At 36.2% G+C, this 27,340-nt stretch overlaps 4 protein-coding genes across 4 annotated transcripts; 1 reads left to right on the top strand and 3 right to left on the bottom strand.

The window, feature by feature from the left end:
- Positions 1-4,207: 4,207 nt before the first annotated feature.
- On the bottom strand, positions 4,208-6,223 carry LOC104756459 (protein RGF1 INDUCIBLE TRANSCRIPTION FACTOR 1). Its single transcript, XM_010479058.2, has 4 exons — positions 5,773-6,223; positions 5,481-5,684; positions 5,175-5,390; positions 4,208-4,913 (listed from the first exon to the last, which is right to left on the bottom strand). The coding sequence occupies exons 1-4, from the start codon at positions 5,773-5,775 to the stop codon at positions 4,593-4,595; spliced, it is 744 nt and encodes a 247-aa protein (XP_010477360.1). The 5' UTR covers positions 5,776-6,223; the 3' UTR covers positions 4,208-4,592.
- Positions 6,224-8,311: 2,088 nt separating this feature from the next.
- LOC104756458 (protein RGF1 INDUCIBLE TRANSCRIPTION FACTOR 1) lies at positions 8,312-10,277 on the bottom strand. Its single transcript, XM_010479057.2, has 4 exons — positions 9,877-10,277; positions 9,585-9,788; positions 9,279-9,494; positions 8,312-9,017 (listed from the first exon to the last, which is right to left on the bottom strand). Exons 1-4 carry the CDS (start codon positions 9,877-9,879, stop codon positions 8,697-8,699), a joined length of 744 nt encoding a protein of 247 aa, XP_010477359.2. The 5' UTR covers positions 9,880-10,277; the 3' UTR covers positions 8,312-8,696.
- A 5,603-nt stretch (positions 10,278-15,880) lies between these two features.
- On the top strand, positions 15,881-17,728 carry LOC104756457 (uncharacterized). The gene is made up of 2 exons (XM_010479055.2): positions 15,881-16,402; positions 16,954-17,728. Exons 1-2 carry the CDS (start codon positions 15,988-15,990, stop codon positions 17,502-17,504), a joined length of 966 nt encoding a protein of 321 aa, XP_010477357.1. The 5' UTR covers positions 15,881-15,987; the 3' UTR covers positions 17,505-17,728.
- Positions 17,729-18,881: 1,153 nt separating this feature from the next.
- On the bottom strand, positions 18,882-23,825 carry LOC104756456 (squamosa promoter-binding-like protein 14). The gene is made up of 10 exons (XM_087494391.1): positions 22,563-23,825; positions 22,278-22,477; positions 21,388-22,190; positions 21,223-21,297; positions 21,017-21,124; positions 20,816-20,933; positions 20,592-20,727; positions 20,357-20,501; positions 19,687-20,286; positions 18,882-19,601 (listed from the first exon to the last, which is right to left on the bottom strand). Exons 1-10 carry the CDS (start codon positions 23,129-23,131, stop codon positions 19,188-19,190), a joined length of 3,168 nt encoding a protein of 1,055 aa, XP_087350517.1. The 5' UTR covers positions 23,132-23,825; the 3' UTR covers positions 18,882-19,187.
- Between the last annotated feature and the right edge of the window lie 3,515 nt (positions 23,826-27,340).

The following is a 27,340-nucleotide window of genomic DNA, read 5'->3' as shown; positions in this document are numbered from 1 at the left end:
TTACGATTTTTTTTTCTTTAGAGTTTTCTGGCCAATCAAAGACCTTAACATGTTAACTTTCTATCTATTTTTTCTCCAACTAGAACGTATAAACTACTATAAGACTGACGAATCTTTCAGAAATTTATCTCGACCATTCTTATTTCTTCATAGCATTTAATTTAAACACTCGAATGCTAGATTTAATTTCTAGTACACCCTTTTCTTTCAAATTATATATTTCTAAAAACGTTTTTGTAACCCACGTCGGTGTATAGTTGCAAAACTAAAGAAAACAAGAAAAAACTATTTGTCGATATATAGATAATAGTAGCAACATCTGTTCATATTTATATTACTAGGTCAAAAGAATCAATTTGAACGTCTCAATCGCTGAGCTTCTAACCAGAAGATCAAATCTCCGTCTGCCCTCTCCGGTGATCGGTGCTCCTCGCCGTAGCTGTGAGAGGGTCCTGTAATTCTGTTTTTAGTTGTTTCTTGCCTTCGTTCGAGTTGTCTCGGTTGGATCTGGTGGATCGATGGGATGGTTAGAAGCTCAGCGATTGAGACGTTCTTCACAGTGAGGATTGCTTGGCGGTCTTTGAGCGTTTGTTGCGTCCTCCCCCGGTGGTTTTCAGGAGAAGCCTCGTTTTGCCTTTGTCAGATCCGGCGGGATCTTGATCTCTTAGGTGTTGCTTCTCGTTCTGTGGCCATGGGTTCTTGTTCTCTCCCGTTTGAGTAAGCTGTCCTTCCCGTTCTTCACCTGTTCCGTTTAGATAGGTCTAAGTGTCTAGTGTTGTAGAGGTGGTTGAAGTTTGGTCCTTGATTGGGGAGTCTTTTGGTTTGGTTAAAGTTTCGATTTTGGGTTTTGGCTTTGCGGTAGGAACGGTCTTTGTTGGGTTGTATGGTTGCAAGTTGATTGTTTTAATTCCAGAGCTAGCAGCTCCACGGTACGACTCGAAGAATAATATATCTCTTGACCATCCCCTTCGTTTGCTTCTGTTCATGTGCTTCTCTTTGTCTGAAGCCGCTGGGTTTGTCTGGTTGCGATTGCGTTTTATCCGCCCAACCATTGTCTCGTCCATCACCCTTGGTCTTCTTTTCCAGTCTTTGATTCCCTTAAGGTTGTTTCCTCTCTAAGTTTGGGCTTCAGTTTGTTTAGAAATTATGCTAGTCTTAGTTGTTTGAAGTGGGCTCTTCTCTGGTTTGTTTGTTCGTTTGTGGTTGATAGCTTCTTCGTTCCTTCTTCGTGCTTTTGAGTTCGGTTGTTTCGAGAGGTTAGGCTGCGCTCCTTGTACTTGCAGTGCAGATCTGGTGAGATCTGACTGCATTTTTGGTTAGTCTTCTACACAGACGATTCTGGACGTGGTTGTCGTCATCGTCGCATTCGGAAGCGTTTCGAGTCTTTGCTTGCCGGGTTATGAAGTCTTTGGTTCTGCTACAAGAGATTGGTTCTCTTCTTGATAGGAGGTGGTTGTTCTTAGCCTGGGATTGGCCATGGGCATCCTTGGTAGTTCTCAGCTAAGTGTTTGAAGAGAAGGTTTTTTCTTGCATCCTAAAACTAGTGTATCTTGTGAGGATTTATGCCTTGTTGCCTATTTCTTTATTTTAAGGGTTCATCCTCTGTTTTGGATTTAATTTCTCTACTTTGTAATTTTCACTTTGGTTTCGTTTTATACCTCTGGGAACTTCTGTTTGTTCGCCGGCTTAGTTTCCCTTTTTTGGGCTTTAGACTCCGGGAATATTCTTGTTTTTCGCCGGCTAAGTTGTAATTCACCATGTATCTTTATAATATATACAACATCAGTTGACAAAAAAAAAAATAGTAGCAAATCCTCAGCCCGCAAACGTCAATTTACATACTAGATGTTTGCAGAAGCACACCAAAGTACAAGTCATTTACTGTCGAAATTTGTTTATATATATGTGTATAACTTTACTGTCAAAGATAAAGCTATATATATTCCTGTGAGGTATATACAAATTTCGTCGTCATCTGTAGATATAATATGAGTATTTTAGAAGATGGATCCCCATGGACCATAAATGGCCTTAGCATTATATAAGTATGCATGGACCCATGCTGAAAACTATCCTTGCCTACCTTTTCCAGTAGTGTATTATATAACCAATGTATCATGTATGAATGGATTAGTGATTCAACTAAATATAATATCCGAGAGTAGATTTTTATATTTAAATGAAAGACATCAACATATAATACAAGACAATTAACAACGACCTCTAGCATAATAATGAAGAGACAAATACGTAATTATTGATTCCACGAACCACCAGTCTTATGTATGGATAATGAACGGAACTTATCCGTTCTAGTTTACTTTAATCAGTTAATGTATAAGGTTTTGCGTTGTTAATAAGTATCCAACAAAATTTGAACCATACATATGTTTCGATCGATATACAATTGAATAGGTTGGTATTTATACGTATATAGTCTGGAAAGTCTTGCTTCCATCGTAATTTTCGTAGATCGAATATAAAAGGGTTATGAGATACGAAGACAGAAGGGTACGGGGGTTCAGTTCCGACATAAAACATAATGCAAGTGATAAAACAATCACCTAATGTGTGATATATATGTGAAACCGGATATTAGTTCAAAATTTGTGTCTTCTCTTAGTCAGTAGTACCATAGTTTTATGATTTACTAACGCTGTTAACATAACTATAAGTGTTCATTAAGAATTATAGTAGTTATATTCCACATTAAGTAAAGTTACAAAAAACAAACAAAATATCACAATTTGAATAGCGACACTAAAGAAACTATAGAGAGAAAATAGTTAAAAGACATCACATATCCTTATCCCAGCATTTGTCGTGTAGCTAGCTTTCCCATTAGTATTATTATTGATTACTTAACGTCTTGGGAGACTGAAGAAGATAACTCCACACACACAAGGCCTCACGTGGTCCCTCCTCACGGTCTCCATTCACACGTGTCAAACATTTAGTGGGCTTATGCGACACGTGTCGCATTCGGAGTGACGAGGATGCGCAACTAGCTCGAAGCCCGACCGAAAAAGTCAGTATTGCCCCCATTCGGTCGCTGCCTAAGCTAATCCCGTGGGGGCCGTCCACGATTACGTGGCAGAGCCACCGTCCTTGGCCGCAATACTCTCTTTGTATATAGTACATGTTTTGTTTTCGTTTTTGGTAAGGATAGTTTTGAAATAGCAAAGGCTTTATCCAAATGAATCAAGATTAGAAATAATAAAAGTTTCTTGTTCTTATATGTTCAAAGATTTGAACAGAAATCCAAATGCAATGCATACATATGTTGTGGTGGCCTTGTACAATCCAAGAGAGACTCCGATATCTTTTTTAGAGATACCATTTTTATTGTTTTTTTGGGTAACAACTAAATTTTTAAAAGCACACATTTTAACTTGTTATGATCATGATATTTTTGTGCAACTACGGCTTTTTTTTAAAAAGATAGCTATACAAAATCTATATATTAAAAATATGTATGGGTGATCGCCTCATAAAATAAACTTTTGATGTTAAAATTTTGATGGGACGATTAGCTCCAAATTAGTTCGATCATTTTTAGAAAAGAGTTGTGATGTTTTTTTTGATTGTGTGAATAAAAATCCTAGTTAAAAAGACCAAATGTAAATTTGTGGGATACATAACTAAAAAGCTACGGAAAACGATTTTTGTGTGTCAGTGAATTTACGAAACTGCATTATCAAAACATTATCGGTAATTCATAAATTTGTATAATCAAATAAAAGTCTGCCAATTATTCGATTCCGTGGATTAGTGTAGAGCTTAAAACATGATGTTGAATAAATTAAGAGAGATCATAAAAAAGTAATGAACACCCGTCTCTTAACGGTGAGAAGAAGAATCGCAGCCTTTCGGATTCCACACGGCTCTTTATTTTTTCCTCTTCTCTATCCCACTTGCTTACTTTTTTTATATTGCATAATAATATTCTTTAGCGTATACTATTATAATATTCTTCTTGATTACGTCAAACTACAACAAATCAATCAATTGTATTGAAAAAAATGTTTCAGTGACACTCTTGCGACTTTATATATATACAAAAAACTATATGACGCCATGACTTCAGTTACACATTATCGTATACTAAATTAGAGCTTAATTCGAGTCAGGATAAGTAGACAATGTGGTATAATACTATAATGTTACAAATTAGTGAAGAGATTACTACAGTTAGACAACGCATCAGTTTTATAATATTTCACTTGATATTATTATTTTTGTATGAACAAAAATTAATGTACACAATTACATGACAATACAACACAAAAGCCATACCTTTTAAACAGTCTAACACCTTGTACAAACACTTTCACTATAAACCCTAATTCTTCTATATTTATAAAAAATGTATTTATGTATGTGTCTAATTATATTGCCTTTATCTTTTAGATAGAAAAAACTATAAGAAAAAAGAAAGACACTGGCCCATTTACAACATTATGACTACATCCTCCTAAATTTCACCCCAAGTTGTGTTATACATTGTATCGGTATTTATACCATATTCTATTTATATTTATAATTAATTATTATTATGGGGTTTTGAAACTTAGTAATAATTATCTTTTTGTCTAGAACGGAGCACGGTGAGGGACACCCTTTCGTCTGCTTGAGTTCCGGTGATTATAGATCGGAGGTGTTCCCGGAGAGAAACTAAAACCACCTTCATCACCAGAGCTTGAAGACCTTTGATCACCACCACCTGGACCGTAGTCATCAAATCTAACGGTTGAGATCGACAGACCACTCATCAGACGGTTGAAAGCATTGGTCTTGCGCATCTTAGTTGGTGTTGTAGCTTCATCTGATTCTGAACCACCTTGGTACTCTCTACCATGCTTCCCTTTCAAAGAGAAGGTTAGAGTTGTATCTCCCCTCTTCATCCCTCCAAGCTGAACAGCCAAAAACAAACAAAAGTACAACTAAGTCATTACACAAATCACATTCCAAAACAGAGCATGTCCAAATGAAATGAATCATGAACATTGAACAAAGCTAAAAACAAAAGAAATAAAAATTTGATACAGATTTCGTTAAGAAGTGAAATGCGTTAATGGGTTTAGGAAAAAAAGTTAAATTTGTATTTAGACAAGAAATGGTGGAAACAGGGGGAAAAAAAAAAACAGAGTGGTTAGTGTTTTTTTTTGTTATACCTTGCAGCCGAGAGAGCAGAAACGGAAAGAATCAAGAAGGCTTCTGCAACAGATTTCACAAGTGTTTGTAACACCTTTGCCGATTCTAGGCTGAGGTCTTTCATTGAGGAACACAATCTTTGCGCTGTTGATGATATATGTCTGAACGCAAGAGATGTCTATAAACTTCTGTATCTCATTCACTCTCACCACGTTATGGTACGAAGATCTTCGTATCTGCAAAAATTTAATAATACATTGAAATAAATGAGATTTTTTAGAAGGAGAAAAAAAAAAAAAAAAAAGGAAAGAGATATTGGAACTGACCTGAACAACACGATGGTCTTTATGTTTGACTGAACAGTAAGAGCAAAAGGCATTTCCAGCACAATCAAGACAGAACAAGTTACATTCGTTTTTGTTTGAATCGATGTGGATCGAACAGGGGACGAAGTAGCTCCCTCTTAGCATTGGCATTAGCCACGGTGGAATCGTACAGTCTTCTTCCTCTTCTGTTCTTATCATCGGTCCCTGAGAATACACAGAAGCAATAAAAATCAGAAACTGATTATATAAGAAGGGAAGAGCAAAAACAAGAATGGTTAAAGAAGAGACTAACCATGACTTTCTTGTGATTGGCCTTGAAGGCCCCGAAGTTGAGTTTATGATTGTGGTTTTCGATAGCCAGATTTGCGAGCTTTTTAGTGTGTATAGAAAAAGAGACCTAGGAGGAGAAGAAGGTAGAAGAAGAAGAAGGAAGAGGAAGAGGTATTGTGAAAGCGGCGGCTGAAGAGAGAAAATAAGAAGGGTTTTTATTTTTATTTTGTTTTTTTTTTCTTAAGGCGGTCTCACGATAAGTTTATGCGGTTTATATTTCATAGGAAATTCATTTTTTTTTTAAATATGAAAATGTTTATTTTTGTTTATTATTAAAGGTATCTTTTTTGTTTGTTCCTTAATTATATTTTTCTGACTCCTTTATTTGGGAAAAAATCAATTTGTTGTTTTTCTTTATTATTTGAGGAAATCATTATCTCTGCTTTTTATTTTATTTTTTTCCAATGTATCATGTATGAATGGATTAGTGATTCAACTAAATATAATATCCGAGAGTAGATTTTTATATTTAAATGAAAGACATCAACATATAATACAAGACAATTAACAACGACCTCTAGCATAATAATGAAGAGACAAATACGTAATTATTGATTCCACGAACCACCAGTCTTATGTATGGATAATGAACGGAACTTATCCGTTCTAGTTTACTTTAATCAGTTAATGTATAAGGTTTTGCGTTGTTAATAAGTATCCAACAAAATTTGAACCATACATATGTTTCGATCGATATACAATTGAATAGGTTGGTATTTATACGTATATAGTCTGGAAAGTCTTGCTTCCATCGTAATTTTCGTAGATCGAATATAAAAGGGTTATGAGATACGAAGACAGAAGGGTACGGGGGTTCAGTTCCGACATAAAACATAATGCAAGTGATAAAACAATCACCTAATGTGTGATATATATGTGAAACCGGATATTAGTTCAAAATTTGTGTCTTCTCTTAGTCAGTAGTACCATAGTTTTATGATTTACTAACGCTGTTAACATAACTATAAGTGTTCATTAAGAATTATAGTAGTTATATTCCACATTAAGTAAAGTTACAAAAAACAAACAAAATATCACAATTTGAATAGCGACACTAAAGAAACTATAGAGAGAAAATAGTTAAAAGACATCACATATCCTTATCCCAGCATTTGTCGTGTAGCTAGCTTTCCCATTAGTATTATTATTGATTACTTAACGTCTTGGGAGACTGAAGAAGATAACTCCACACACACAAGGCCTCACGTGGTCCCTCCTCACGGTCTCCATTCACACGTGTCAAACATTTAGTGGGCTTATGCGACACGTGTCGCATTCGGAGTGACGAGGATGCGCAACTAGCTCGAAGCCCGACCGAAAAAGTCAGTATTGCCCCCATTCGGTCGCTGCCTAAGCTAATCCCGTGGGGGCCGTCCACGATTACGTGGCAGAGCCACCGTCCTTGGCCGCAATACTCTCTTTGTATATAGTACATGTTTTGTTTTCGTTTTTGGTAAGGATAGTTTTGAAATAGCAAAGGCTTTATCCAAATGAATCAAGATTAGAAATAATAAAAGTTTCTTGTTCTTATATGTTCAAAGATTTGAACAGAAATCCAAATGCAATGCATACATATGTTGTGGTGGCCTTGTACAATCCAAGAGAGACTCCGATATCTTTTTTAGAGATACCATTTTTATTGTTTTTTTGGGTAACAACTAAATTTTTAAAAGCACACATTTTAACTTGTTATGATCATGATATTTTTGTGCAACTACGGCTTTTTTTTAAAAAGATAGCTATACAAAATCTATATATTAAAAATATGTATGGGTGATCGCCTCATAAAATAAACTTTTGATGTTAAAATTTTGATGGGACGATTAGCTCCAAATTAGTTCGATCATTTTTAGAAAAGAGTTGTGATGTTTTTTTTGATTGTGTGAATAAAAATCCTAGTTAAAAAGACCAAATGTAAATTTGTGGGATACATAACTAAAAAGCTACGGAAAACGATTTTTGTGTGTCAGTGAATTTACGAAACTGCATTATCAAAACATTATCGGTAATTCATAAATTTGTATAATCAAATAAAAGTCTGCCAATTATTCGATTCCGTGGATTAGTGTAGAGCTTAAAACATGATGTTGAATAAATTAAGAGAGATCATAAAAAAGTAATGAACACCCGTCTCTTAACGGTGAGAAGAAGAATCGCAGCCTTTCGGATTCCACACGGCTCTTTATTTTTTCCTCTTCTCTATCCCACTTGCTTACTTTTTTTATATTGCATAATAATATTCTTTAGCGTATACTATTATAATATTCTTCTTGATTACGTCAAACTACAACAAATCAATCAATTGTATTGAAAAAAATGTTTCAGTGACACTCTTGCGACTTTATATATATACAAAAAACTATATGACGCCATGACTTCAGTTACACATTATCGTATACTAAATTAGAGCTTAATTCGAGTCAGGATAAGTAGACAATGTGGTATAATACTATAATGTTACAAATTAGTGAAGAGATTACTACAGTTAGACAACGCATCAGTTTTATAATATTTCACTTGATATTATTATTTTTGTATGAACAAAAATTAATGTACACAATTACATGACAATACAACACAAAAGCCATACCTTTTAAACAGTCTAACACCTTGTACAAACACTTTCACTATAAACCCTAATTCTTCTATATTTATAAAAAATGTATTTATGTATGTGTCTAATTATATTGCCTTTATCTTTTAGATAGAAAAAACTATAAGAAAAAAGAAAGACACTGGCCCATTTACAACATTATGACTACATCCTCCTAAATTTCACCCCAAGTTGTGTTATACATTGTATCGGTATTTATACCATATTCTATTTATATTTATAATTAATTATTATTATGGGGTTTTGAAACTTAGTAATAATTATCTTTTTGTCTAGAACGGAGCACGGTGAGGGACACCCTTTCGTCTGCTTGAGTTCCGGTGATTATAGATCGGAGGTGTTCCCGGAGAGAAACTAAAACCACCTTCATCACCAGAGCTTGAAGACCTTTGATCACCACCACCTGGACCGTAGTCATCAAATCTAACGGTTGAGATCGACAGACCACTCATCAGACGGTTGAAAGCATTGGTCTTGCGCATCTTAGTTGGTGTTGTAGCTTCATCTGATTCTGAACCACCTTGGTACTCTCTACCATGCTTCCCTTTCAAAGAGAAGGTTAGAGTTGTATCTCCCCTCTTCATCCCTCCAAGCTGAACAGCCAAAAACAAACAAAAGTACAACTAAGTCATTACACAAATCACATTCCAAAACAGAGCATGTCCAAATGAAATGAATCATGAACATTGAACAAAGCTAAAAACAAAAGAAATAAAAATTTGATACAGATTTCGTTAAGAAGTGAAATGCGTTAATGGGTTTAGGAAAAAAAGTTAAATTTGTATTTAGACAAGAAATGGTGGAAACAGGGGGAAAAAAAAAAACAGAGTGGTTAGTGTTTTTTTTTGTTATACCTTGCAGCCGAGAGAGCAGAAACGGAAAGAATCAAGAAGGCTTCTGCAACAGATTTCACAAGTGTTTGTAACACCTTTGCCGATTCTAGGCTGAGGTCTTTCATTGAGGAACACAATCTTTGCGCTGTTGATGATATATGTCTGAACGCAAGAGATGTCTATAAACTTCTGTATCTCATTCACTCTCACCACGTTATGGTACGAAGATCTTCGTATCTGCAAAAATTTAATAATACATTGAAATAAATGAGATTTTTTAGAAGGAGAAAAAAAAAAAAAAAAAAGGAAAGAGATATTGGAACTGACCTGAACAACACGATGGTCTTTATGTTTGACTGAACAGTAAGAGCAAAAGGCATTTCCAGCACAATCAAGACAGAACAAGTTACATTCGTTTTTGTTTGAATCGATGTGGATCGAACAGGGGACGAAGTAGCTCCCTCTTAGCATTGGCATTAGCCACGGTGGAATCGTACAGTCTTCTTCCTCTTCTGTTCTTATCATCGGTCCCTGAGAATACACAGAAGCAATAAAAATCAGAAACTGATTATATAAGAAGGGAAGAGCAAAAACAAGAATGGTTAAAGAAGAGACTAACCATGACTTTCTTGTGATTGGCCTTGAAGGCCCCGAAGTTGAGTTTATGATTGTGGTTTTCGATAGCCAGATTTGCGAGCTTTTTAGTGTGTATAGAAAAAGAGACCTAGGAGGAGAAGAAGGTAGAAGAAGAAGAAGGAAGAGGAAGAGGTATTGTGAAAGCGGCGGCTGAAGAGAGAAAATAAGAAGGGTTTTTATTTTTATTTTGTTTTTTTTTTCTTAAGGCGGTCTCACGATAAGTTTATGCGGTTTATATTTCATAGGAAATTCATTTTTTTTTTAAATATGAAAATGTTTATTTTTGTTTATTATTAAAGGTATCTTTTTTGTTTGTTCCTTAATTATATTTTTCTGACTCCTTTATTTGGGAAAAAATCAATTTGTTGTTTTTCTTTATTATTTGAGGAAATCATTATCTCTGCTTTTTATTTTATTTTTTTCCAAGTCCTCCAAAGACGCACGTATCTGTGAATATGCGTGTCTGTTCAGTGTGCCATCTAGAAGACCAAAAAGGAAATTTATAAAAAAGGTTAGAACAAAAGGTAAAACAAGCTATATTATTGTTCATATACACGGTCATAAATAATTACATTTTCTTGATATTATTTTACAAAGACAAAATAATATATGTAGCTTACTAATTTTTTCAGCTTATGATATTTTTGTTATATAATGGATAGATAGATATAGCGGACAAATACATATGTGGATGTCAAATCTAGTTAAGCCTTTGAGAGTGATGCACCAAAGAATAAAGGTACAACCACACTTAATTTTTGAAGAAGTCAAATAAGAAATGGAAATTAAGTATGGTCAGAATTAGATAGACAAATTGTATTATCCTAATTCTTTTTAGACAATTTAGATCGAAAATATAAAAAAAGAGATAAACTGAAGAAAAAAAAGTGGAGAGGTGGCAATCGATGAAAAGCTTTAGACAGATCGACGGGTATGAGAAGAGACAGAAGAGAGTAGCTTAGTTAAATGTGAACCGTTGGATGAGAAGAGAGCCTTCTCGTATAATCCTTTTTCTTTGGGACGTGTCGGACGCTTTTGCCCTGCCTTCTCGTTCACACTCGTGGCCAATCCTGAGCCGTCGACTTAATAATAGAGTCTATAGAGTCATAGGTCAGCATTGAGCTGCCACGTTACTTAACGTGATCCAAGAAATAATAAATGAAGTTCGTTTATAGTTGAAACAAAATTTTGAAAAGTAGAGTCTCTAGATGGATAACAATGGAACAATTACAGTAAAAGCTAGGTGTGTGTGTGTCTATCGTTTTTAACCTGTTAGATTATCTGGTAAAAGTCACATCGTGTTAAAAAAAAAAAAAAAAAAAAGAAGTCAAACCAAGTAGTCTGAGGATATATCTTTGTACTTAGACGTCATTATGAGCAATGATGCATTTCGATATGTTATCGGGTAATGAAATGTGAAAGGTACAATAAATCAAAAGTTAATTATATGTGTACTTAACAGATCACAATTTATGTTAGAAATTCGAAATATTAGATTACAAATGTATGTATTAATACATTTTTTTTTTAATGAGGTGAGATTTAGTATTGATGCCGAATGAAATTAAGTATCTTAATTAAGGAGATAAACATTGTAAAAAAAGAAGTGTGATCCACGTCATAAAATAGATATGAACAATATGTGACCACTAATAGTTAAAAATGTAATTGGAAAATCCGACCGAAGAAAGTGATGAGAATAGAGCGGCGATGAGGAAAGTGGACGAAACATCTTTTTGTGTTCTTATCTCTTCAAATTGGCAAAAAAGAAACAAAAAGCAAAGAGGCTCGAAACAGTAGCAGTGTAGCACGAACGTGACTCACGTGACATTTGTTCACCGTTTGACCACGTGTGTCGTTAGTAAAACGAGGGTAGTCTTATCATGCAGTTAGCAGTTAGTAGTTTAGTACATGCCAATATCATGCAAGCTTTAAGATATAAAACATGCATGAACTCAGGAAAATGAAAATCTCTATTCGCATCCAAACAACCTTATTAGAATTGGTCCTATGAAAAATGGACCGGGTCGATAATGTTGACCATAACATCAAATCGGAATGGTAGCTAAACTAGTTAAACCCATATCCGGACGAGTCAGACAAACTTCAGTTGTGAGGTCGAAACTATAATTTCCCTACTAATAAGCGTTTTTGTTTTGTTTTGTTTCCTTGTTCTAATTTTGGGAATGCGGACAAATGGAAACGAAGCTTACCGAATTATACATTGGGTACTATTAGGCGTGATGGGTCCTCTACTGTCTACTTTATATCATTACCCAAATCGTATATATTTTGTTTAACGAAGGTTAGTGTACAATTTGGATGACCAACAAAAAGTGCAATTTGCAGCACGATAAAAAGGGATTTGAACCCTTTATTTTTGAAGATTTGTTTAATATTTTGGGTGCTTCACTCTCTTTTGCAACTTGCTTCTGGTGGCGAAGAAGAGCCAATTGGAAAACATGTTTGGCCCTTAATTAATCACACGCTTCTAAAAAGTATATCCTCGAACTAAGAAAATTACAATATTTCATTACTTTGTGGTTTGATTTAGATTAGAGCTGAACGTCATGATGATACTAGATTAGGTATGAATATAAAATTCCGCAACGCCTTTTTAACCATGATACACATTAATTAATATACTATTCAATAAGATCTTATCAACTTATAACAGATTATTATATTCTTTGAGCAAAAAGATTACAAAATATTAAATATTTTCTTACTCCGATCGATTTATCTCTCGTGAATTAATTTCTTTCGACAATACATAAATTGTATGGAGATAGGAAGCTGCATATAAAAAACTAGTAAAAGTTGGGTATACATATCAGGAAAACATATAGTCTTCTGACACTTCTGAAAGGAAATGTTTCTGCATTTAAAGAATTTCATCAAAAATGGTTTGTTCGAAAATAACTACATTTTGTTAAAACCTACAAGTTCGAGGGTACATTAAACCCTACCCTAGTAGGATAGTATATATAAAGTATAACGAACTTTAAATTTGTAACTAACAAAAAAAACAAAACAAAAATGTGAATGAACCACAAACATCCGCATAATAAACCATGCATAACCATTAGAGTAGTGATATGGTCGACTAACCCTCCGAAACGGCGAGGAGTTATACGAAAGTTACTTCGAAATTGTCATTCGAAAATTCAAAAAGGACTCTTCGTGTAAGGGGAAAGACAATGAGATGAATGAATGATATAATCTCAGAGAAATTAATAAACTATGAATACGCATGAAGAATTGAAGATACGAAGACAGCATTTATCGGAGTTAGGTCCTCGATTTGGGGAAGTAGCTTTTCAAAGGAACCATGTATACGGACAAGGATAAACCTATAAAAAGTATACGCCACGTAGCATTATTTAGCCGACAAGAGTCACTATCCTACGTGTCTCTTTTAACAGTATCAGCCACCAGGTTCGTTCAGCGATCTCTATTTACAATAACGAACGTCAACTAATTCATATTTACGAAACCTTCGTCCAAAATCTGTTAGCCTCATCTGTATGGGCTAATCTAATTCAAGATTAGCTAAGCTACACATCTCTGTCTATGTCTAACTTAGGTCCTGTATTACATTACTTCATATTATGGGCTTTACAAGCCCAATTAATTATAATTTATAAAGTAGTAAGCCTGCCTCAACTTACATTATCAAAGGGCATTATTGTGAGTTAGACTGATAACTTGAATAAATGAAGCTATAACAGGATTATAAAGGTTTTATATGTTACAATAATCACTATAAATACCCGTCAGAAAAATATCATTAACAGCCAACATCTCAAAGGTAACTTGCAGTTGCAGAAACAAATTAGAGAGTATAATCTGTTTATTATAATTAGGAGTGACGACATTTTAGCCGAACAAAAACACAAAATAATCCGAAGCAAACAAAACCAAACCATTATTTTTGGTAAGAATTCAATTATACTTTTACCTTTAACCTTACTTATCGAATCGAACTGCACTATGAAAATAACTGAATTACGGTCCGTAATTCTAAATAACTAGAAAAATGTGTGTGTGAATTGCAACGATAAAAACTTCCATTTTTTTTTCTTTTCAAACTCACATATGTCATCATCATCTATACATAGTATGTCCTCTTTTTGATAGGTTTAACACTTCTCTTAAAAATAACCTATTAGAAATTTAGAATTCAGTTATAGTTTTATAAAAACAAGAATAACCTAACAAAGAATAAACAAAAACAAAAAAGAGGTCCATTCCTAAACATAATCTAGACAATATATATGCTCAAGAATTCATTATCCGAAACAATGTATGAGAATAAAGAGAAAACTACTGTTATTAGTATGGCTAATATTCTTGTATTCGCTTAACTATGTGCATCTTATTTTTTGTCTAATGGAGAAAGTAATCATCGAGAAAGAATGATTAATCCAATAATGACTAATCCATAGATGAAATGACAGTGTGGAATAACTTGTAGAATTGAGCAAAGTGAAACAATTGGCCAAATCAAACTTATAGTCAAGTTTTGATGTGTTTTAATTGAGTGAGAATCTTTCTCATAGTGTCAGTCCTCTGTTGTTCTTTTATGCTCTTCTCCTTCCCTTACAGCGCATACCCAGCAGAAAAAGGTGATTGTTTCTTATAATATTTTCTTCCTTTTTAAAATGGTTAGAAATTTTTCATAAATTTCAAAAGTATAATAAAGGAATGGTGAATCTCTCAAAATTTCAATCGACATGTACTGAGAAGCTGCTCGAGAGTCGTGGGGAAGAATATAAATTATTTTCATGATAGGACCCATGATTTGGTTACCTTTGAGTGTGGTCATAAACTTTGTTTATAGTTTCATTTTTGAGTTTTTCCGTTTTTATATGATAGATTTTTTCATGATTCGTATAGAAATGAAAGCCTAAGTTCGAGTATTCATAGGATGATATTTTTTGAAAAAACTTTGTTCTAACTCTAACATTGGATAAACATATACGTACAACTTTTTGAGCTGTTTTACGAAATTTTTATTTATGCATGTATATATTATATGTAAACGATTTTCGTTGGGGTTTGCTTGGAAGTTTGGAAACTATCACTAGAAATGTTTTGTATGATCTTGCGAGGAATAAGAATTAAATCGGGGCCCAATTCATTTCTGTGATATATTCCAATGTCGGATTTGGTAGGGAACTAAGCATTGTTTGTTGGTTGTATTTTAAATTTAAGTTCCAAAATTTGGCTGGTAAAATCCTTTTTTTTTTTCAACTTGAATGGCAAAACTCATCATAAACGGTTATGTGTCACGACCAAAAAATGGTTGTGTTAACAAGTGCCTCAAAACATTTTTTACCAAGATTTTTAATACTAAAATAACTCTATATATCTCACCGTGACATTATAGACATAATATATATGTACTCAATCTATAAAGATGGACAAAAGAGTCAGGCCATATATAATTTTTACGGTGGTTGCCGACAAGTAATTTAGATAAAGAAGATAAACTAGTGCAGTTTTATTTTACATGAAAAATCAACAAAATTGTATGGCAAATTTAGCTAGCTAGTTTTTATATTTGGGTGAACTTTCGTGAAATCCACAAGTTCTATCTAAATATCAAGCGAATTGTACTCTTTTGGCTATATACCAAGCTATACAATTAATGAAATTATAGCCGCAAGCCCTAACTGGCTAACTCACATCGAATATGCATAGATGATCCTATCTTGCATTTATACATATGGGCACATCTAAATTACCCCTGCTGACGGCAGTTAAAACATCTAAATAACCCAACTTCTGATTCAGTATTAACTTTTAACGTAAATACACATGCAATTACGTGACAAATAAGTCCACAAAGCATCTTCTTTCTTTCTAGAAACCCTAAAGCAACTACATTTCTCATCTATCACAAAACCTGTCTATGTAATTAAAACAGTTTCCAATATCTTTTTCTCACCATAAATAATCTGTCACTTCCACCTCCACATTTCACCACTCTAAATTTCACCTCCGTACCACACAACAAAAAAAACACATAGAACCCTAATTAATCATAACTTCTACCACCAACTCAAAGTTTTCATTTTTAAGAAGAAGAATGATGAGAAGCAAATCCATAGTCATCAATTCAAATTCCAGGAACGATACATCCAGCATCACGGCGGTGGCAGCTATGAGACGTTCGGCCTCGAACACTATGGCCTCAGCCGCAGTGGTGCGCACAAATGATCTTAACAGAAAACCGCGACCACGGTCAGTAGAGTTCCCAGCATCACCTCAACTGATACAAGGTGAAGAGATGGTCCACTTCGGGCATCCCCAACACGTGCTGGTCAAAGTTGAGTTGCCAGATATTTACACGTGTGCAGGGTGCAAAGAGGAAGGAGCAGGGGTTAGGTACGTGTGTCAAGAGTGCGATTATCAGCTCCATGAGTTTTGTGCTTTGGCTCCTCCACTACTCAAGTCACACCCTTTTCATTACCAGCATCAACTTCTCTTCTTTGCCAAACCGGGTACGTTTTGTCTTATCAAATAAATTATTGTTTTCGGTATAAATTATGGTAATGGCTCAATCAATTTTATTTCTTCAGACAATTTCTGTTTCGTGTTGATCCTAATGTTATATCCTCTGTTTGTTTTTCAGACCAAGAGTAGACTCACGAAGCTATATAAGAAACCCTGAATATATATTGTCGATTATATATTGATTGCTTTACCTGGATTGGAATAATAATGCTTAATTATGCTTTGCTTTAAACAAAATAATTATTTGGTTTAGTGGGCATCAACATTAAAAAAATAAATGCTGGTTACCTTGAACAACAGAGAATAATAAGCTTACTAAATACATACCAGTGAAATGATTTATTGTTTTTGTCATTAATATCTAAATGAAAGAATGACTAAACAAAATTAAATCTGGACAAAGTAAAATGATTTGATCGCTTAGTATTAGTATATCGCATATTAGATGTCACGTTCGTACGTTTACAAAGAGACGTCCAACGTTTCCCTAGTCTATATCTAAACGACTAAACTTATTTTTTTTGTTATGATGAAACAGCGAAAGGAGGGATAGTAAAATCCAAATGCGACGTGTGTGGAAGATCACCAAGAGGTTACACCTTTAGATGCAAAGCTTGCAGTTTCCAGATGCATCCTGGCTGCGCCATGTTATCCCCTTCCCTCTCTTCCTCCTCACTCCACCACCACCCTCTCCGCCTCGTCCCATCCTCCTCAGCTTCCAACACCACCGGCGGTGACTCCGGAGGATTCCTTTGCGGAGAGTGCAAGAGAGGTAAGCGTACGGGGAGGGTTTACCATTGCACCGTCTGCGATTACCAGTTGCACGCCGTTTGTGCTAAAGACGCAGCCGTGAACGGCCTACGCGCCAACGGACATAAAGGGAGGGATAAGTCTCCGGCGGTTTTGGGGACGGCCGCGAGGCTGGCGTCGCAGGTTGTGTTTGATTTTCTCGGTGGTATAATGGAAGGTCTTGGTGAAGGTGTTGGTGAAGCTATCTTGGACGGTGTGACTAGAGGTGGTGGTGGCGGCGGCGGCGGTGGTGGGGGTGGCCGAAATGGCGGTGTTACTAGGACAATTCCACGTGTCTGAGGAGATTGCTTGATTAACTACTTATGAGTGTTTATACTTTATATGTGGAGATTGTTATGCCATGATGATGCCTTTGATGATAAAGTACATATATGTGTTTATTAAGTTTGGGGTGGGGGATATATTATTTTGATTAAATTTATGTGTACAATAAAAGAATATAATTATGTGTATTTGCTTATGTGGTTTGTATATACATATAATTAAGTGCTATTTTTCTTAAAGTTGTTTGTGTGTTAAATTAGTTAACATATAGAGAATCTCTTATGTTTCACGTGTAACTAAACCGAACGCATATGGCCTTTTGGTATGTTTTGAAAATATGAAAAGATATGTGTATAATTATTTGGATCTTACTGTGTTACATACTGGCTCAGGACATGTCGAGAAACAAAAAGGAAAACCATAAAAGCTATACTACCTATTTAGCATCTTCGATCGGAAAGAGAGGCAGATCAAAGTTAACTCCCATTCAAATCTTGCATTATGAGAAACGAGACCCACCACTCACATTTTCTTTCACGTTTGATATATTTATTACATCAAAAATTTTAAACTTTCATTGATTTGGATGCGCTATATCTATATATACATAGTAGTTATATATACCATCAAACCTACAATGGAGTTAAAAAAATATCAAAAATTAAAGCAAGATTTGCTTGACTTATAGCCACCGGAATAAACTTTTTAAATGTAACGTTACAAATGAGTTCACTCTCCTTCCTACTTTCGAGAATTTCCTTTTGAAAAGTGGCATTATAATGTGATATCCTCTGTATAACATTATCAAGATTCTTTAGGTCTGTCGTTTATTAAGTAACGAAATCACACTAATCTCAAGAATCTTTTACCAGTGACAAAGAAATAAATTCCTTGGACTAAAAGATATCGTGACTTCTTTATTTTATTTTTGATAGTGTATATATATGTTGCCGACGCCGTCCTACTATATATCTTCTTTGGCCTCTTCTCCTTCTCTGCCATCACTTGAACTCATGAGGTGGAAGAGCTAAGCCCTCAAACCAAATTATCAGGCAAAAGAAACCAACCAAATGATCAGGCCAAAGATATCGTGACTTGTGAGTTGTGATGTTTGAGAATCTCGACAAGTCACGTGGGAATCGTTAAACATGTTATGGCCTTTTGGGCTCTATGCGACAAGATTCATCCATCTTCACATTGTCATTGCTTCTTCCTCTATTGGTTTCCACAAACATTGTTCCTTATGATATAGGTGTAAAATGGTAATGCATTTAATAAGACTTTTGTCAAGAAGAAAAAAAAACAAAGTTATATATTGAAGTTACAACATGAAGAACTACTTGTACAGAAGTACAAATTTACAAGAACACCAAAAAAAAAAAAAAAAAAAAGTAAAGTAAAACAACTGCTTCTTATATGAAGCAGCACGTTATTATCTTAGTTAAAATAATATAATGATAATCATACAAAGTAGGAAACAAATACACAGAAATACACAACAAATTAGCCAAACCAAAATATATATAATTAACGAAAGAAAACAAAAAAAATCCCTTTAAGTAATGCTGTAGTCACAGTAAAGTCTCTGAGCTTTTCCTTGAATCCGCACAAAGTCTCTTCCTCTTTTCTTATTTTTTTTTTTTTGCTTTTGTGAAACCAAAAGAATAAATTATAATTTATATATAAGTTGTCTAGACTCTAGATTGAGCCATAATCCAAACCTCCCCAACTGAAGTGAGATCCTTGTCTGACGATTGGGAAAGCGTGCATGAAAACGCAGACGCAAACACAGACTGTTGCAACTGCGAGCATTGAGTGAATGATGGGAGTTGGGAACAAACGGTGTGAACCTGAAACCCTCCTCTGATACTTGAGAGCCACGGTTGCACACGAGGCACAAGATGATTTGTTCATCTCTGAACTTAACCTCTTGCTCAGACCCTTTTGGTCAACTATCTCGTTCTCGATGTTTAGTGAGACTTGCTTGTTTCTTTTGTCTGCAAGTTTACGAGCCACCAAGGAGTTATAGCTATGGTTGTTCCTAATTGCAGCGTAGCTGTATGGAGTTTGCCCTGCTGCGTCGCGTAGAGAGTTCCAGCTCGATAATCCGATCTGAAACAGCAAAAAGGGTTTCCTCAGTTTTACAGTAGCAAAAAAATTGGGTTTCAGAGAGTGAACGAGAAAGAGAGAGCCATACCTCCTGTGGATCATTGGTCAGTAGATCAACCATATCATCTGAACCAGATGTACAAGCAGCTAGATGTAAAGGTGTCATACCACCAGGTCCAGTTATATTGGGTAAGAAAACGAAGTTGTTAGAGGAATCGAGTGCCGAGGGATTAACTGAGTAATGAATAAGTAGTTCAACCATTTTTGTGCTTTTCCTCTTAACAGCACGATTCAACAACTGAATCTCAGCGAGCATATCCAAGGCTTCAGTGTTCAGCTCATCATTCACCAAATTTCTCTCTACTAACATGTCTAGGAGTGTTCTGATGAGAGCACAGTAATCTCTTTCAACTGAGCAAACGAGCAAAAACTTGAAGCGGGCAAGGGAAAAGTCGGACTGTTCCCGAAGTTCAGAGGTCTGGTTCTTCTGGAAAAGCCAACCAAGCTCATTCAAGAAGCACAAAACTTCTTCTCTTGATGTGGGACGACGATCTGTGCTCTGTGCTTGTTCTTCTGACGTATCTTGACTTTTGGGGTGAAACTCTTCTTCAAGGCGATTTAACTCTTTGCAGATGGATGCATTGGCAATTATCAATGGAAAACTGTCACCCCTGAATCCATTCTCCACCTGCACACAAATTAAGCGTTAAATATCTCTGACAAAGGAAACTATCAAGTTCAGTTATATGAAGTTATACCTCAATGAAACAGCGTCCAAGAAAACCGGGCTGTGCATTTTGCACTTTGAAACTATTTACATTCAACTCATCAAATACGGCTTGTCTACACGCTGCCCCGGTAACTTCCATTGACATGTAGCTACCCATATGCGTGCAACGAATACTGGCAGCACAATGATAATAAAGTTTAGAAAGAAATAAGTAGAGATGAGAAACACTATGAAACTTTGATTTCTTTTTTTTTTAAGTTTACCTGATCCCATTGTTAGTCAAGCTTCTACCTCTTACTACCAAACTTGTTTCTGCACCAGCTACCACGGCTACAGGTGACACTGAGATGAGCTCTGGTGAATTCCAAGTTCTCCAAGATTTGCTACATCGAACTCTCCCTGTAACCAATGATATGTTATGATCATTAAGAGATAGAAATTGCAACATTAAAGCTTACATAGAAGTAACAAGCTCGTGAGCACCCACCATTTTTGTGTGATGCGAGCTGTCTGCCCGTGTTAACTATAAATCTCACGTTTCTCCAAAAGTCAGACTGAGGATTTTGTAGCAAAACACCAAGCCGTTGCAGCAAGTTTCGCTCGAGCTGAAAAAAAAACACCAACTGCTCCTAAGCTATACGTAGCATTGGATAATCCAATAACCAGATTGACAAATATTTCCACTCACCTGTTCCCAGGCTGCAGGTGACATCGCTATATAGACAGATAGAACAACACAGCCAGGCCTGATATAACTCTCCATTTCTGATGGAATGTTCGAAAGCCAATTATAGATCTGTAAAAAAAGGAAAATAATAACTATGAGGACTGAAACAGAAGCAACCAATAACTTTATATTTCTTTTTTTTTTAGATCATGACCAGAAATTATCACCTCTGATCGTAATGTCCCAGGGAGCTGACTTGGATCTTTATCAAGTAGTTTGAAGACTATCTTTCCGGTGCGGTCCTGTTTGAATGTCATCAATATTAAAACCATTAGCGGCTTGTTTTATCTACGTACAAACAGATGCTAAAGAGGAGTTGAAAAGCTGCAAACCTGAGCATCAGAGTTTAAGCTGGGAGGAGAGTAGTCAGAACCAGAAGAAGCATATCCAGACTGTTGCCCGAAACCTTTAAAATTCGGGTTTGCAGTTCCTCTATTTGATGCACCAAAGAGCTCAAGTGGCAAGCAACCAGTCCTGCTTGGACTTGAGTTATTGTGATTCTTCGACCTCATGGTTTCAGGGGACGTCTGCAATGGGAATAACTCCTGCATGACCGGTGAGGAAGATGGAGATCTATCCTCAACAGGATTACTGCTGGCAGAAGAGTAATACTTTCTAGAAGATGCCACTGTCGGTCGACTCTCATCCTCGGGAGATGAGGTAAATAATTGTAGAGACAAGCTAGACCTAGTGTCTTGAGCACGTGAATCTGAATCCTGAGAAGGAGATTGGTTACTGCTACTGCTCCTCTCTCCCCCACCAGAAGAAAACCCAAAAGTTCTCTTTTCAACATTGGTAGTAACACCGTGATCATAAGACGATAACTTAGTCTTGTCGCTGTCTTTGTTACCAAACCCACCTTGAGACAATATCGCTAGCGCATCAGGTGAAGATGAGCCTAACGTTGACGAAAGAACAGCAAGTAAGTCCATTGTAGAAGGAGAAGCCCCATTCATATCATTTGTGGGGTTAGCCATTGGCTGATCCAGATTTTTCCTGGCTAAACTTCCAATATTGTTCAACTTAGAGACAAGATCCATAGGCAACGGCAAAGCATTAATCTTGTTAAGTATCTGAAGAAGCTGCTCTCTATCAGGCACAGCTGGAGAAGTCACTGGCTTCACATCATTCTTACCTGCAGCTCGCAGACAACAAAACTATTAACAAAACAAGAACATCCGAGCAGAAATCCACTTCTGCATAATTGTAAACTAGTTAGTACCTTGAGCAGAAGCTAAGGCGGTTAACAAAGCCATAAGATCCATATTGACATTAGAGGTATTGTTATCACGGTTCCCTGAAACCACAACCCCAGAAGCAATCTCATCCGGCTGAGTTGTCTTCCTCCTCCGTCGATTATGGCCAGCCAACCTACGCCTACAACTTCTCTTCCCCTCATCAAACTCAGAAAGCAGATGAAACCTGCAAAAATCATTCATTGTCAGCTTCAACAAAAATAAACCAGAGAATTGGAAACACAACAAATCAAACTTTGTTCCTTATATACCTGCTGCACTGTTGACAAAACCTCTGCATCTGCTTCCCAACGAGAGCTTTAGTAGCTTTGCTATGAACTTCACACACTTTATGCCTTCTATGATAGTCCTTAGCATGAGACAAATCTTCAGTACAATTATCAACCTGACACATGGGATAATTCCCTCCTCCTGGAGATCCAGACCGAACCTTCTTGCTCGGTCTAACGTTCTGCGTCATCGTCGTCGTGGTCGTAGTCTCTTCCAAAGCGGTCAAACCACTTCCCAGATTCAAATCAAGTCCTCTTTCTTCTCCTCCTCCTCCTCCACTCTTATTCCTCGAAGTCAAATCAAACTGTTGTGTTGTAGAAACGTTACCAAGACGAAGAGTCTGAGCGTCAACCGGTTTAGCCTCAAATCTCCGGCTATCCCAATCCCACATCTTAGAGTTCCACTCATCTCTACGCTGAGGCTGTTGCTGTTGCTGAGACGGAACAAGCCGATTCGACATAGGGTAATAAAGATCGCGTTTTCTCCCCATGGGAGATAGCGATGGATGAATAAACATCGGTGTAGCTACTTGAGCACCTACCTCATCCATATCGAAATCGATCTGACCCTTTTTTTGGAAAAATCTCTCCTTTTGATCAAGTTGATGAAGAAAGATTCAGTTTTTGTAGAAGAAGAAGAAGAAGAACATCTTCAGTGAAATCTACGGGAAGAAGGAACCAACGTAACAACTCATCATCATATCTCTCTTAACGCCCTTTAGCTTAATAAAACCAATAAACTCAAAATCAGAATCTTTTGGAGCTTCAAGCAGCATAAACTCTTCCTTGATTCAACGAAAGCTCGAGACGAATCAAGCAAAACATCACTCGAATTCGAATGTTAAGAACTTGTTCAGATTCGAACAAATTTTCAAAAACAAAAACGAATCTTCAAAACTTCCCGATCCAATACAGGAAACAATAGAAAAGATTTGATTTTTTTTTTTTTTTCCTTTTCAACTCGAGCTTCCTTCAAATCCCTCAGAACAAAAGTCTCAAACTTGTCCTTCTTCTTCTTCTTCCTCTGTTTAAGCTTTTTTATTTTTTTTTTGTTGAAGGCTTGTGCTGCTGTCTTCAAGTCCTTACCTTCTACGATAACTTTTTTTTTTTTCTTTTTCTTATTTGTTTTCTACGGTGGTGGCACATTGTGTAAATTCGAAGAGTGATTGAGGGTATTTGTATGGTATTATTCGAGCCGCCCATATGGGAGAGAGGAGGGAGAGAGATATGGAGGTTGAAGGATCCAAGACCTTTCCATTTGCTTTTTTTTATCCATTCAGTTAAAATATTTTTCAACTGTCTTTTTTTCTTTCTTTCTTTAAATTCTTACCCTTAATAAACGGATAGTTTCACACCTTTTGGACTTAAAAATACTTCTTTCTACTCTCTAGTCAAACATACTTGTTTTAAATTTTTTTAAAAAAATTAATGTGGCATGAGATTATTGCACTACAAGAAAACATAGATTTGCCAACTACAAAAAAGTCACTAAACAGTTACAAACTACTTAGTTACGATTGATTGGCGACTGAAATACGTAGTCACTAAACAGTACGTCGCTATAATAATCAGTCGCCAAACAATCGATACGGAGCTACTAATTGGCGACTGATAATTGTGGTCGTTCTTCCCTCGCCAAACAGCCACTAAAATTGCAACTGAATTTGCAACGCTTTAGCGACTGATCTGTTTACTCATTTGCGACTGTTTTGGTTACTGTTTTGTGTACGTTTCGGTGACTGTTTTATGACTGTTTAATTATCATGTTTTTAAAAAAATTCTGGTAAAAACGAATTATTTGATTTTGTAATACCAAAACTGATTATGGAAACTATAACTAAAACATAACAAAAATGAAATTAAACAAACACATAAGTTTAATTTTATATCCAACATCGTAGTTGTAGAAAACATCCAAACATAACAAGAGTACAAGTCACAAAATATTACAAAAGTTTTCGTAATCATAAAGGAAGGAGGGATAGTGAAGGAACCTAACTTTGAACATCAAAAAGTTTTGGGTCATTGGTTTGAGACTTGAGGAAGGCGACATAGTTTGGGTTAGTCTTGAGGAAGCTCACCAAGCGTGAGATCTCTGTTTGTTGCTCAGATGCAACCCGTAAAGCCTCAGCTGCAACCCGTGAAGCCTCTGCGTCATGCTCTGCTTGTAGAGCTGCTTGTTCCTCTATTTTGTGATTTGTTTCTTCAAGCTGTTGTTGCAAGCTTGTGAAAGCAGAAGAGCTTCCAGGGAACTTCCGCTTCCCGTTGATGTAACTCCCTAGGCTTCCAACCCCAAAGTATGTTCCTCTATTGTTTATGAAAGTAGACTGCATAACAAAACAGAGAAAAATTTAACATCATTACTTACGAGTGAAAAACTTAAGTAATGATGCATATTAGAAAGAAACAACATTACCTGAAGAAAGAGCTCACCATCCTCCTCGTGAGATAGCTCCGATCGACGTGATGTACCATCAGCTTGGTCATCATTGTCCAGAACAGCCAACTTAGCTTCCCTTTTTGCTTATATGCCTCATGAACTGCTTGCGCCTTCTTATCCACAAAAGTCCCATCTTTTTTGGTATGAGTCCTGATGAAAACTTCAGGAATAGTTGGCGGTCTTCCCAATTCCACTTCCTGAAAAGTTAGACAATGAAAAGGTTAGATAATGAACCATCTGATGTAACTTATTAAACAATGAAAAGGATAACTCACCATCTCTTGTTCGATTTGTAAGTAAGACCTCAGCCCTGATACATGCTTATGAGGGCCAAGACCATTACGGTCAGACATTCGAGCTGCTGAAGTGGTTGCACTCTTTGCCATGGCTTCTTTTGTGTTCCAATAGTCACACATTTCTTTCCAAAGAGTTTTCTCAATCCAACTCGGTTTTGCTTTATCTCGCTGAGCTGTTGCCTTGGAAACCATGTCTTTCATACGGTTTTGACAAATGGTATAGAACTTTTGTTGAACCACACCGGTTAGTGAGGGATCCCAGGTGTGTGTTTTCTACAAAAGAAGACTAGTGTTAGTGATAAAAAAACCAAAAAAAAAACTATAAATACAGAATTTAAATTGAAAGGAGTAGAAGTTTACCTTGAATTCCAAGAAGTAGTTTTCTCTTCTTGCAGTAGGAACACAACCCCAATTGTAATATGGACCATCAAACTTGTTTGTAAACACTTTTGTAATCTTCCGGGTAAGTGATGACTTGTCTTTACCAAACCTTCAAAAACAAACACACAAACAAATCAAAAGTAAAATTCTAATCGAAACCTTCAAACATAAACAAATTGAAAGTACAAATTTTAATCAATCTAAAAATTTTAAAAATTCTAATCAATCTAAAATAAACCTCCAAACACAAACAAACCTAAAAATTCTAATCAATCCAATAAAATTATAATTGATCTAATCAACTAAAAATCATAATCTTACAAAGTGGTTCCAGGCTCTAATGAGGGAGGGAGGACAGTGGTATACAACTCACGGCATGGTTGGACAAACATGTCATGCAAAGAAGCGAGTACATCAGCTGGGAGATTTGATTGCCTTACACCGTCATCCTCAGAATCAGCTTCTTCCTCATGTGAGTTTTTGCGCTTGAGAACTGTGATGCGATACATAAGCTGCTCGAGGTTGACCAGGTTAAGAAGAGGGTGGTCGATGATTTGAGACGTGAGGAGACTATCGAGGTAGAGGAGACTATCGAGGTAGATTCGAGACTTGAGGAGACTGTCGATGATGATTTGTGACTGACGGTTAAGGAGACTGTCGATGATGATTCGTGACTGACGGTTGAGGAGACTCTCAAAGTTGACTCGAGAATTCTGGTGGATTCGTCGTGGATGCGAGAGGTTGAGGAAAAGGACGCCTGATTGGAGCTTTGCTGGCAGGAGATGTTCCAGGAAAGCTCCTCAAGTTCTGGAACAGATTCGTCGGAGGTGGATAGTCTCGGTAAGAAGGTGTAGGTCTTGCTGGAGGCTGAAGGATTGGGACAGGAATTCCCTGAGAATCAGTGTCTGGATCTCCCTGGTTTGCCGGCGTGAAGTCATATTGGCTGGGAAGAGTAGTGGGTCTTCGATTCGCCGTTTGTGAGGTTCCAGAGGTTCGATTCGAGGGGTTTCTTCTTCCTCCTCCTCTTTTCTTTACTCCAGCCATCAAGGGTTTACGGTTTCGTCGAGTGAGAGGAATTTAGATCTAGGGTTTTTAGGTTTCGCCGTTTCGTCTCGAAGAAGAAGAAATAAATGTTGGATTAGGGTTTGTTCGGGGAAGAAAACGAATAAGAAATGGGTTTTCGTGTTTTGTTACGGTCCAAATTTTGTTAATGCCCAAATTAATTAAAGCAGTCGCTAAAATAGTAGCTCTTTAGTCGCAATTTTTAACGATTATCAAACTGGTCTCCAAATTAGTCGCAAATTGGCGACTACACTGCGACATTATGCATCAGTCTCCAATTAACGTCTACTAGGCGACTGTTTTATTTTAGTAGCCATTCAATACCAAAACAATCGCAATCCAGTCGCTAAATTTAGTGACTGTGTTTTTAGTTGCAATTTACAGTAGGCAAATCTATATTTTCTTGTAGTTTGTGATATAAAAATGTTTAAGATTATCAATGGGATTGATTTGTTGTCTAGCTAAATTTTGAAGTATGTGTACGTAGGTAGATTCAAAACTTTGACATATATGCCCTATGTATTTTGTATTTTATATTTTATATTATATATATATATATATATATATTTATAACTTAGAAG

This window comes from Camelina sativa, chromosome 17 (genome assembly GCF_030686135.1).
Source record: "Camelina sativa cultivar CO46 ecotype springtype chromosome 17, ASM3068613v1".
Classification (NCBI taxonomy): Eukaryota; Viridiplantae; Streptophyta; class Magnoliopsida; order Brassicales; family Brassicaceae; genus Camelina; species Camelina sativa.
This window is presented reverse-complemented; position numbering and strand designations above follow the sequence as displayed.